General features: G+C 36.6%; 1 protein-coding gene across 5 annotated transcripts in view; it reads right to left on the bottom strand.

Annotated features, from left to right (window-relative positions):
* Window positions 1-13,038, bottom strand: part of MKX (mohawk homeobox) — a 61,354-nt gene that overhangs the window by 29,308 nt on the left and 19,008 nt on the right. For 3 of the 5 annotated variants that reach the window (XM_081156179.1, XM_081156182.1, XM_081156180.1), the window contains exon 6: window positions 10,285-10,314. The exons of the other annotated variants lie outside the window; for them this stretch is intronic. In XM_081156179.1, the coding sequence (XP_081012305.1) occupies window positions 10,285-10,314 (30 nt within the window). The remainder of the gene's footprint in view (window positions 1-10,284; window positions 10,315-13,038) is intronic. 5 annotated transcript variants of the gene reach the window in all.

Here is a 13,038-nt window from a genome sequence, read left to right as displayed (position 1 = left end):
GCTAGACCTTATAAAGGAGTTCCTGGGATCCTGTTTCCCCTGGTGAGCTGAGCTTTGCCCTGTGCAATAGGAGTTGGGCAGCTATAGTCTCATTTGCATCTTTACTGACCAATCAGAGCAGCTCCATAATGATCAATCAGAACAGTGTTATTTGAACCAATCAGATGGTGCAAATTTAGATCTTTTGTTTGCATGAAAATGGACCAATCAGAGACCAGGGCTGGCACTTTATGTAAGTGGACCTCCCCTTCTTCTCTGTGTAATGCACTTTTGGTTCCATTGGAGGTGGTGTCTCCCCAGTTTGCAAACTCTTCATCTGAATAAATTTCCTACTTTTATGGTACCAGATTGGAGATTCCTGCTGGCACTAGATTGGTGGCAGTGACTTTTTGTTGATAATCTAAAAGATCAGAAGCCCTAGCCAGGTAGCTCAGTTGGTTAGAGCGTTGTCCCAATATGCCAAGGTTGCAGGTTCAATCCCCAGTCTGCATATACAAGAATCAACCAATGAATGCATAAATAAGTGGAACAAATCCATGTTTCTCTCTCTCTCCACCCTCTCTCTAAAATCAATAAATTTTAAATAAATAAATAAAAGATCAGAGATATCCTTGCTTGTCATCTGGTTTCCAAAAAAGTGTGGCAGTGCCCTGGCCAGGTGGCTCAGTTGGTTGGAGCATCATCCCATACACCATAAGGTTGTGGGTTTGATTCCCAGTCAGGGCACACACCTAGGTTGCAGGTTCCATCCGAGGTCAGGCTTGTATGGGAGGCAACCGATCAATGTTTCTCTCTCTCTCTCCCTTTGTCTCTCTCTCTCTCAAATCAATAAAAAACAGATTCTTGGGTGAGGATTTAAAAAAATAAAAGTGTGGTGAAAGAAATGGGTACGCTTTTACCTGGAGATCCAAAGATTTTCATCCAATTTTCAAAGCAGTACATGTACAAAAGGAAGTTTTGGAGAGTTCTACTCCATAAATTACTTTTTATTTTGAGTACATGTAACCAGGGTGGAAAACACAGTAAAAACCAATGGAAAGAGCCTGAATGAGGAGCTGGAGACTCAATTTCTCTTTCTGGCTGACCATCAGTGGGTAATTGCCTCCCAATCGAGAGAAAGTGGGAATAATTGAAAATGGGAATAATTATCTTTATTTTTTCCTCACAGAGTTGTAATAAGGATCAAATAAAATAGCAGATGTCCATGCACTTTCTAGAGTACATAGAGCAACACAATATATTATTAGGTCTAATCTGGCATGAGATTTGCTAACCCAATACCAGAATAGTAAGTACAAAAATGACCTTAGTAAAAATATTTTTACAATTCAATCATGGATATTATCCCCTTTTCTTGCCATAATAAACAATGGCATTCTACTTTAAAGGATATTTTTATCATTCATCTAACCTTTGTAGTTTCACTGTGTTCTGGCCTCACTTTACAATGTCTGTTTTATGTCTATTTCTGCCTACTGCCTCACTCCTCATAGGCGAGCGCATCAAATTTGTGGAAGGCAAAAGAGGCTTCACTTGCTTTTGCTATGCGTGGCAACTGACATGACATTCGATCTTACATAGGGATTAAGTCATTCATGAGAAGAGCCCAAAGAGAGGAACAGCTCCAAGAAAACAACCAGCCTTGTTGTTACTACAACATCCAGAAACTCAGTCACTTCAGCTAGTTATAATTTTCAGTTTGTCTGGCGCTGAGAAATCTAACTGCAGTCTCTGTGGTTTAAATAAAATGTATCTACAGCAGCCCGGAGCCATGTTTTAAAATGTTCCATGTTATTTTAGTTCAAGGACAAGCTTTTAAAATTAAAAGAAAACGTTGGCTTTAATTACAGATTAAAAGTGAAAGTTTATTTATTTATTTATTTTTTAAGGAATGCTGTTGAGTCTCACTTTTTGAGTATTTGAAATTTTAAAAAATTAATTCTTTTCCTAAAGTATCAATCTTCATTGGTATAGGAAAATCAAAAACTGAGTGCATACACTCACACATAAAAACTACATTTTTGTGGTTTTAAAACTATGATAGTCACAGTTCATACACTCGGTATTATATTTTCCAGTTATTTCAGTTACATTTTATGACCAGGATACGATATTTTAGTAGGCATTACTGCTGACACAGGACAGATGTAAAAAGAAAAAAAAAAGGCAGTTGATATTGTTGTTTAACCTTAAATTTAAGAAAACCCCACTATCTTAGAATCTAAACTTATGAAACACAGAAGTTGAGTTATATTGTTCATTTAACAAAAGGATACATGGCACGATTATTTTAAAATACCAACTGTCTGCACTGTCCTTAAAACATGATTTGATTTAAATCTAAAGTTTTGGGACTGTATCTATTCTGAAATTCAAGGCACAATTTCATTTTCTGTGGACTTAGAGTGGCCTGAAGTAGAAACCTTAAACCAAATGCAGCACAACTAGGACAGTAAGTGAAGGCCTAGATGGGGGGATCCAGGCAGGTGCTGCTCCCCTCCTGCCCTCAGCATTCTGGGGCCACCCAAGAAGATACAGGAAGGAATCTGACTACAGTTCTGCTTATTTTGTCCACAGATTTGCTGTCCCTTCAAAAAGAACAGATTCCCTCTGATAAATGGATCTATCACTTTTGTTCTGTGAGACTGCTTTATCTACTTTCACATTTTTAGAGTCCATAACTCTTAGGAGGATTGCTTCAGGCAGCTTGTCTCCTTCTGGCCACTGTTATGTCCCTGGATTCCCCTCCTCTCTATAGAGATGCTCCATGCTCCCTCCTGGGAATCCAAGGCTGGAATATCGTGGCCTGTCTTACAAAGACTCCATCCTAATGGCATCATCTCCAGTCTCAAATGCCCACACCAGTTCTCTGAAAGACAGGATCTGTAGTAAGATAAATGGAGGCGGTGAAATAAATTCAGGACTGAAGGCAGTAATCAAAGATGAAGGAGCCACATGGCTGATCCTAATCTTCTGGAATAGGGAAAGGATTCGGATGGCCCAGAGGAGCAGGGAAGCTCTCTTTAAACCCTCTCACACATTTAATCTCTTAAAGATTTACCAGTCCTGCTTTCAAAATACCCTGTGGGAAATGGGAATAATGGTAATGACTTTTTGGGGTTGTTATGAGGACTGAGTAAGAAAATGCAAGTCAAGTGTTTAGCACAGTGCCTGGTGCTTGATGAGTGCTCAGTGACTGCCTGCTATTATTATTATTATCACGATTATATCCTTGTGTAAAGTATTTTGACCATGCTGGTTTCATCACTTCACAGATATCAACTGTCTGGCAGTGTTTGACTGAAACATTGATAACAACTAACTCTGGAGGACTGAAAGGCAGGCAGAGTACCTATTGGGATGGGCTGGGGACTGAACATAGCATAAGGACTTAGGTGCCTTTGCAGGCAGGAGGAAAGGAGCCAGTAGGCAGACTTAGAAAAGGAGGTGAAAGGGTCTCTCAAAGATAAACTGCCATCTTTGTAAATTTCCCTAGGTTTGAGACAACGTAAAAGGTAGATGTCAAGAGCAAGGTTTCAGAGTCAAACAGATCTGAATCTGAACACTGGCTCTGGAGCATCACAGTTTATGTGGACAAATTCTGCTGCTGAAGTCTGTTTTCTCATCCTCAAAATAAGGATAGTAATAATATCTACATTATAATGTTACTGTGGGGACTATATAATATAATGCATATAGGTTAAAGCACAATGCCAGGCACATAGCAAATGCTCAGTAAATGAGAAATGTTACTATGTGTAGTAAACATTCATACCACTGAGAACCTTCTAGTAATCAACCTTAGTAATACATTGTCTGATGTTGGCCTGCATGTTAAGATGTCTGCCTCATATTATGAGATAAAATATATGTATCCTTAAGGAAAGCAAGATTAATCAAATGTATAAAGAGAATACATATGTGTGGGTTTTGGGAGCTCATATGTAAATAATCATGTAAATTTCAACTAACATGTTAAGGTAAGTTTTGATTACTGTTTATGGACTATCCATACAAAAAGCATTTAAAGCAGGTAAATTTTTTACACTTTATAATTAAAAGATCACACTAATGATGATGCTTACTGTCCAAACATTTGAGGTTGAAAGAGCAAAACCTTATCTAAAAATTCCCCCTGCTAAGTGGTGTCTGGTGGAATAGGGATAATTTTCCCCCCATGACTTTCCTTCCTAGCCTTATTTCTGTGAATATGTTATGTTATAGGTTAAAAGTGACTTTGCAGCTCTAGCTGGTTTGGCTCAGTGATTAGAGTGAAGCCCATGGACTGAAGGGTCTCATGTTTGATTCCCTTGGGCACGTACTTTGGTTGCAGGCTTCTTCCTCAACCCTGGTCAAGGTGCTTGCGGGAGGCAACAAATCGATGTGTCCCTCTCACATCAATGTTTCTCTTTCTCTCTCTCTCTCTGCCCCCCACCCCCACCCCCTTCTCTCTGAAAAGCAAAGGAAAAAATATCTTTGGGTGGGGATTTAAAAAAAGTGACTTTTCAGATGTAATTAAGATTACCAATCAGTTGACTTTAAAATAGGGGGATTATCCTGGATTATCTGGGTGGGCTCAATGTAATCACAGGAACCTCTAAATGAAGAGATTTCTCCTCGTTGAGGGTGCAGGGAGAAAGCAGAGAGATTCAAGTGTTAGAAGGACTCAACACGCTGTTGCTGGTTTGAAAATGCAGGGACCAGAAAGAAGGAATAGGGCAGCCTCCAGAAGCTGAGAGTCAAGAATATTGTGACCTCAGTCCTACAGCCACAAGGAAATGAATTATGCCAACAGCCTAAATAAGCTTGTGAGTGGGTTCTTTCCCAGTGCTACCAGGTAAAAACCCAGTGTAATGGATACTTTGATGTTAGCCTAGTGAGACTCTGAGAAGAGACTTCAGTCATGCTGTGCCAGACTTCTGACCTGAGATAATAAATGTTTTAATGCTAAGTGTGTGGTAATTTGTGTTTTGTTTTTTTTTAATTTTTAATTTTAATTTTAATTTTAATTTTGTTGTTGTATTACAGATGTCCTCCAATTTCTCCTCCACCCTTTACTCTCTTGTGTGGTGATTTGTTATGCATCAATAGAAAACCAATACATAGGCATAAAAATCGTTCTTTGATGTATAACCACAGCCATCAGTTTTGAACCTGTCATGGTTAATTAATTATAAAACAACATGCTCCATTTATGACTATGGCATATAAGCTATCCATTCCTAGCAATGTATGTGCCACGATCTCAAGCTAGCCTTCTGGTATTTCTCTTGTTTTTCTAAGTTTTAGTGCTTCATTTAATATTTTCTTAATATGCTGCTGCTCATTAGCATCTCCAACAGAGGGTGTACAGGATCATCAAAAAAGAAAATCCTTCCAATCCATGTATTCTAGGAAAAGCCTTGTGAAGCAATATGCATAATGACTAGCTAAGAATTAGGTCTGGATATCTGCTTTTTAGCTGGCTGCTCAATGGGGAGATCAACCAGTGATAATATGAAAAGCTCTTGACCTCATCAAAATGATTCTAGTAATTAAAAGGATATACCAAAGCATTAGCTACACATTCCAGGAAAAGATTCAACCAGTATAACAGGTACTACCTAGTACAATGACAATAAAGTCACTGTAAGTGAGGACTCTGGAAATGTTTCATGCTCCAATAAAAGTGGGTGCTGCTCTAGGAAAGATACTGAGAACAGTGGCCCATTTAAAATTCATTACTGTATAAACAGCACAATTTCCACATGTTGACAGCTGGACAATCAAGCATATCCCTGAGGGAAGAAAGAAAAACTCATAGAAAAGTACTCTGTGGTCAGTCCACCAGTTCCAGAGACATAGAAATACAACAAAATATTCAGTCAGCTCAACTGTAGTTGAACAAACCAAAGAAGAATCTGGACAACAGAGCCTTGAACAAAGACAATGCATTTTATTGTTTAAAAAGAAATGCAAGAAAGAGGGAGGGAGAAAGAGAGAGGGAGAGAGAAAGAGAGAGAAATGAAAAGAAAACCAAGATATTTTGACATTTTTAAAATAAATCAAATATGCAAATTTTAATATGTACTTTATTGATATAATGTTTTGAAACATGATAAACCTTTCCTTCCCATTGTATCACTTTATTTTGATATATATGTTTAATTAAGTACATTTGGAACACTAGCTAAAAATTATTAAAGTAGTCCAAGTATGAAAGGGTAAAAAGCATATAAAGCATATTATTATTTAATGTTTCACTAACTGATAATTGTGCTTGAAGGAAAGATTGGCAAAAAGAAATGAAATTCTTAACTCCTTGTTTTTACTTAAAAATTCCCAGCACTACTCATTCAAAGAACTTAAGTTTTCTACTAGAAGGAAGAAAAGAAAAGTTACTTCTAGAATGCCCTGCCACATGCTTAACTACAGAGTAAAATAGTATTCATTTGGATTCTAATCCCATTTCAAAAGTGTTGTATTTATTAGATGCATGGCTGCCAAGTGTAACTATATTACAGTATTATAATTACAAGTGTTTTTATTTAAATTATATTTAGCTTTATATTTCAAGCACTGTACTTTGGAAAATATTACCCATCATATTGTGTTGTGTTTATGTACATGAAACCTATCAGGAATTTTTAGGAGTTCCCATTCTGTATATAATTACTATATATTAATTATTCTGATATTCTGAATCTGTGCATAGTTCTGAATGTATGCTAGTTCCCACTAAAAACTCTCAGAAACAAAGGAAACATCTTTTATGATAAAAACCATTTACTAAAAGTCTATATTACAGAGTTCCCTTTAAGATGGTACACTGAATAAGCTTATTTACTTCTCTCTCAAAATCCCATTAAAATTACTGAATTAAAATTTGAAAACAAATAAATACCTCGAAATGCTTGAAAACAATAAATGGTACCATCACCAAGCCAGAAAAGTTGAGAAATTCATGAAAAATGAAATGCATAAGGCGTCAAGTTGGTGAAGAAATCCAAGCAAAAAACTCAAAACAGTTGGACAGCATGACCATGGTAGAGTGTGAGCTGCTTCTCCCAACAGGGCACAGAAGATATTCCAAGTCAGTAGTTCTCAGACAGTAAGTGAGGAGAACCATGAAGGTTACCGTTAAGGGACAGACATCAGAAGACCTAAGTCAGGCCTTTCCTCCTGAGTCTTTAGAGTGCCACTGAGTAATCTGACCCAGGACACAGCTGCTACAGATGTTCTTTAAACAAGTTAGGGAATCCATCAGTGTCTAGCAAAGGCAGTGAGACCATTAAGAGGTACAGAGTCAAGATTCAGGTAAATTCTGATCTCTACAGAGGTCATGGATGCTATGAAAAAGGAGTGATAAGAAGACAAGATGTTCTTGGAAAATGAAAACAAGATAGCAAAACTAGAATGGAAAATGCAAAATTGAAGTCTAAATTAGTAATCTGGAAAGATAAAGTTGAGGAAAGTGTTCATAACATAGAGGGGGGGAAAAATGGAAAATATGAGAGGAAAAGTAGAGAACCAAGAAATCTTAGGCCAAGAGCATTTCACAGGTGAGCTCTTTCAAACCTTTAAGACATCAGGAAGAGTTAATCTGTACTTTATTGAAACTTTACCAGAGTAGAAAAAGATGAAATACTTTCCAACTCATTCTGCAAGGCAGGATAACTCTAATATCGAAAAATTGTGCAAGGAGAGCATTGACAAAGGAAAAGAAAATTATAGATAAATCTCATTTGAGATTTTGACATAAAATTACTAAAATAAAATGTTAATAAACTGAATCCAAAAATATATTAAAAGGATAATATATTTGTGGTGTACTAGAATTTTCCCCAAAAACTTAACAACAAACACTAAGAAATGTACTCTATATAAATAGATTAAAAGAGGACAACTAGATGATTGTCTTAAAAATTGTGGAAAAAGCATTTGATAAATGCAATAGCCTATTTAGTTACGTGTGTGTTTAGGGGTGGAGGAAATCTCTTATTAAATAATCTAGTAATGGAAGGAGAATCCCTTCACTTGATAGAGTGATTATACCAGAAACATTCTGAAAACATTATACTTAATGGAAAAATATAAGAAAAATTTCCTTTAATGTCTACTTCCTTATACTTAATGGTAAAACATAAGAAAAATTTCCTTTAATGTCTGCTATCACTTCTATTACTCAACATTGTTTTGGAAAACCTGGTCAATGCAATGTAATAACTGGAGGAAGAGAGAAAGGGGGAAAGGGAAGAGGGGCTAAGTACACAAAACCATTTATATTTGAAGGTTAAATGCTTGTGTGTACTTTGACAATCCAACTGGATATAAGAAAAATACATAAAACCTAACAGATTTCCTATATATCAGTGATAACTATTATAAGTGTAACAGACAAGAAGTCATCTACAATATAAACAATAAGAACAACAAAATAAAATATCTAATAATTAACTTAAGAAACATGTAAACCCTATGTAAAGAAAACTATAAAAAATTATTGTGTTATGAAAGGTGATCAGAATAAATGGAGAAATATAGCATGTTCCTGAGTGGAAAGACTTGATATAAAAAGGATAAAAATTAATATATGCATTCAGTGCAATCCCAAATTAATTTCTAATGGAATTTTTAATAACTTGTCAAACTTATTCCAAAGTTCAACTGGAAAAGTAAATTCAAGAGCCTAGATGAGAATATTTTTAAAAAGTGAAAGTAGCCTGGCTGGCATGGCTCAGCGGTTGAGCATTGACCTATGATCCAGGAGATCGTGGTTTGATTCCTGCTCAGGGCACATGCCTGGGTTGCAGGCTCGATCCCTAGCAGGGGGCGTGCTGGAGGCAGCTGATCAATGACTCTCATCATTGAAGTTTCTATCTCTCTCTCTTCCTCTCCCTTCCTCTCTCTGAAATCAATAAAGATATATTTTAAATAAATAGTGAAAGCAGACATACCCTACCATATGTCATAATGCACAATAAAGCTATAGTCATGGAAACACTGTACTATTGATATAGAAATATTTTAAAAGTTTGAAGAATACATTAAAGTATTGAAATATACACACAAAAAGAAAGTTAGTATATAATAAAGGTAGCATTTCAAATCAGTAAGGAAAGGTGGACGTACTCAGTAAATTGTGTTTGGACAACTGACTATCAATTTGGGGGGAGAAACACATTGACATGTGTAAGCACGAGCCCTCTCCCTTCTTAGCCTCCTAACCCAGAAACTTTTATCTGCCGACACTGTTACCGTGCCCCCGGTGCTCCTTTGAAATGTTCCTGTCCTGTTGCTCAGAGCCCAAATTCTGTTTGTAACAGCGATAATCAGGTATGCATTTAACTATGACTTTCTGTAAACTGTGGGCTTCCTTCTCTTCCTGTGCATTTCACAGAATTTTAAATTATCAGAGGTAATAAGGTATTTATAGGTTATCTTGTCACATGCCCTCATCCTACAGCTAAAGGCACCAAAGAAGTCCTGGTTAATAAAGGAATTTGCCTTAGAACACATACCCAACTGCTAGCAGTTGAGACTCCATCCCCAGCTCCTTATTTCTAAGGCAATCCGATCCTCTCTGCTCTTTGCACACTATAACTTCCTGTGGCCTAATCTACACGTGGGTAATTTCAAGTCAGGCAAAGAGACTGACTGGAGAGAAAATTTGGGCCCAGTAAACCACAGATAAAACAACTGAAATTCAACAAAATTTATTTAAATGGTAGTCAAAACAGACTAAACTTGTATGCCTTCAATCGAGCCTCAATCTACCCAGAACTTTGTATTATCATTTTAATTAAAGCACCTTAGAGAGAGGCTGAGGTCAAACAGAACATAGATCATTTGTCTTTATGCTTTTTCTCTGAGCTTCTTAATAGTATTTCACTGAGTGTGTGTGTTAGGTGATGGGGATTAGGAATGGTATTTGAGGGCTGGTAATAGGTCATGAAATCATAAAGTTGAACTTTTTAATATTTTCCTAATGAAAGAAAAGTTGTTACTATAAACTAAATTTTACTGCTTCAATCATAGTAACTGTGAAATAGTCCTCAAACACCATTCAAGATAGTTGAGAATTACTATTCCAGATAACTTAATGTTTGTACTTTTAAAAGTACAATTTAAGAAAAAAAATAAATTAAAAATTATCTTCTGAAAGACAAAAGTACACAGGTTAGATAAACTGGAGGTCCCATGGGATATGAGTAAATCTGAAGTGGTGCCATATTTCTGAAAAGGTCTAAAGTAAAGGAACCCAGGAGACACAATAAAAGCCAAAACAAGACTAATTGCACTTACTGACAAGTTGTGAAAAAATTCTTGATCCAGCTGGATAGATTTAGCAGCTCAGAAGAGAATTAAAGGAGAAAAAAATACAGCGAGAATAAATGCAACAAGACAATGGTAAAAGAAAATGCACAACATCAACAGCACACATCCTCAGTTGCAAACAAGTGAAGGCTATGTTGATTCTCAAGCAGTCATGATATTGCAACCATCTAGCTTTGTGCTGGGCAAAGACAGCACAGCAAAGGCACATGGCACCAAGCAACTTTTGGCCGGGGATTTTACGCTTAGAAATGTAAGACCCAGTAACATTTAAGGAATTCTCACTCTTGCCAGGAAGCCATCCTCTTGCCCTAAAGCCATGTGACAAATGATCCTGAATACTACTTTGCCTTTTCAGCATCTGTTGTCTAAATCAGTGTAGAAACTGGAAGGAAAAACTCTGAATTTTGGCCCTTAGCAAAAGGGTACATTTTAGTGTCATAATGACAGTCTTGGCAGAACAGGGCATTCTTATTTGAAATGTCTCTTCCATACTGAGAGCTTTGTCCACCATAACCTGAGTCTGGCGCAATCGAAAGCACTAGCAGTTGTAAATTTTAAATATACAGCAACAATGTGAGAACTCAATAAGCAACCTTTCTTGGAAATCACACTTTACAAACGGTCGTCTCCAACCACCTTTCAGTGCTTTAAAAGGTTTCATTTTCATTTGTGTGGGGTTTTTTTATTTTAATTTTATTTTACCAAAATAGTCCTCTTAAAATTACTATTGAGAAATCTTTTTTTATTTAAATGAAACTTGACCAAAGGAAAAACTGCTTTTGTGTACAGTATACAGTGTGTGTGTGTATATATATATACATATATATTGTTATAAATATATATATGTATATAATAGTACCAAAAAGGGAACACATTCTTTCTGTTGAAAATGTCCAAAGATGCTCCAAAGTACTGAAATCAGTGGGCAAGAGGCTGTTTTGACCCGCCCAGCAGTCCAGTGATTGTAGAAGGCACAGCATGCACTTGAGAGCACCCTGGTCACAGTGCCACCGTTAAGGTGTCACCCAAATCTGTGAGATAATGAAGTTTTTCCTTGGTATATTTAGTGAAGTGCCTCACCTGAGGAAATGTTAAAGGTGACTTCAACACCGAAACACATGAGTGTATCCTGCACCATAATGTCCCACTGGACACAAAAAAGTGGTTCATGACTGGCTTTTCTGACTGAGCAGATTCAAATTTGTTAGAAGTGGATGAGTGATGTTGTTGCTTAAAGTTGAGACTAATCTATCTTCCCAACACCACGTTCCAATTGGGTTGTTATAATTACTCAAATTTTTTCTGACCCCTTTCAGGTAATGACTTAAGGTGTCCAGTGTGTGCACAAGGCAGAGGGAAGATACGACTAGCCATTTTCAAAAGCTGTTTTGTTTTCCCAGCTATGTTCAGTTTCTGTTACTTACTATTGCTATGCAACTCAACACACACACACACACACACACACACACAAACCATAATAGGAGTATTAACTGTTTGGGGTCTTCTGCAAACCATTCCTGTTTTCATTAGGGTGATCCCCAGGTACTGTCTGTCTGTTACAACCTACAACCTATCAACATGTATGAAGACCTTTCTACTGCAGTCATTAAAGAGGAACATTTTTTAAAATGCACAAACACCTAGCCTAAATTCTCAAAAGTTCAACACTGGTGATTTAAGTATTTTTTAACTAAAAGTCAATTTAATATCTGAAATTGCCAAAAGCAATTAGACTTATTGTACCAGGGATCAGGATCACATCTCCACACAAAACAAGCAGCTCATATCCAAAAAACCAACAATTTTGATGCTCAGGGAAGAGCCTAAAACAATTCCCTAATCTGCAAATTAAAGGACTGAAGCAGAAGCTCCGTTAACATTCACTGCTGGATTTATAAAATCCTTGGCTATTCCCCCTTATAATACAATGAAAATGAGAGAAATTGGATAACAAAGAAGAAAGGAAGAAAAAGGTCGTTATGCAGGGGCTATTTAAACATGCCATGCTTTACCTAACCTGAAAACTAAAAACAAGTCAAATTTTGTGAAAGAAATTGGGCAAAGTGAACAAAATTATTATTATTACTATGTTGCTTTCTCAAAACACAATTATAAATTATATAATTTCTAATAGAAAACAAGAACACAAGTTTCCCAAATTGAAAAGTACAAAACTCCTGAACTTGAAGAAAACAATATTTATCTGAGTAAAAACTCCATTACATCAACAAGACAAATTTTGACCTAGAAAAGTACCTGTTTAAATTTAGAAACAAAGTAGGGAGGCAGAAGGGAAAAACTAACTGCGACGAACCGAAAAAGAAAGGAAGGAAACCACTTCCATATTCATTAAACAGAATAGAGTGCCTTGCTATTTCCACAGACAGTAAAACCTTTGACATCCTCTTTAGTACTAGACTGGAGAGGTGTCAACACGTCTTATTTGGTCTTGTCAGTGTGTAAAGAGTTTACAAACCTGAATAAATTTAGAATTAGTGGGAGTTATGCACCTATATTCCTTATACATATGAGAAGTGGAGGAAAAGGCCCTTCTATGCCAACTTAGAGTTTGGCTTGCATTTTTATGACTTATTTAGAAGCCCCAGGGAATGAAGAAAGTCTCTGAATGGAAATACTGACACAGTCTTAAATATAGTGACATGAACAAGCACTTCTATGAAGTTGTACCAGGATGTGACTGACTGCTCTAGCAAGTTTGAA

This window comes from Miniopterus schreibersii, assembly GCF_964146895.1.
Source record: "Miniopterus schreibersii genome assembly, chromosome: 1".
Classification (NCBI taxonomy): Eukaryota; Metazoa; Chordata; class Mammalia; order Chiroptera; family Miniopteridae; genus Miniopterus; species Miniopterus schreibersii.
Note: the sequence above shows the minus strand (reverse complement) of the source record. Positions and strands in the feature narration are given on the sequence as shown.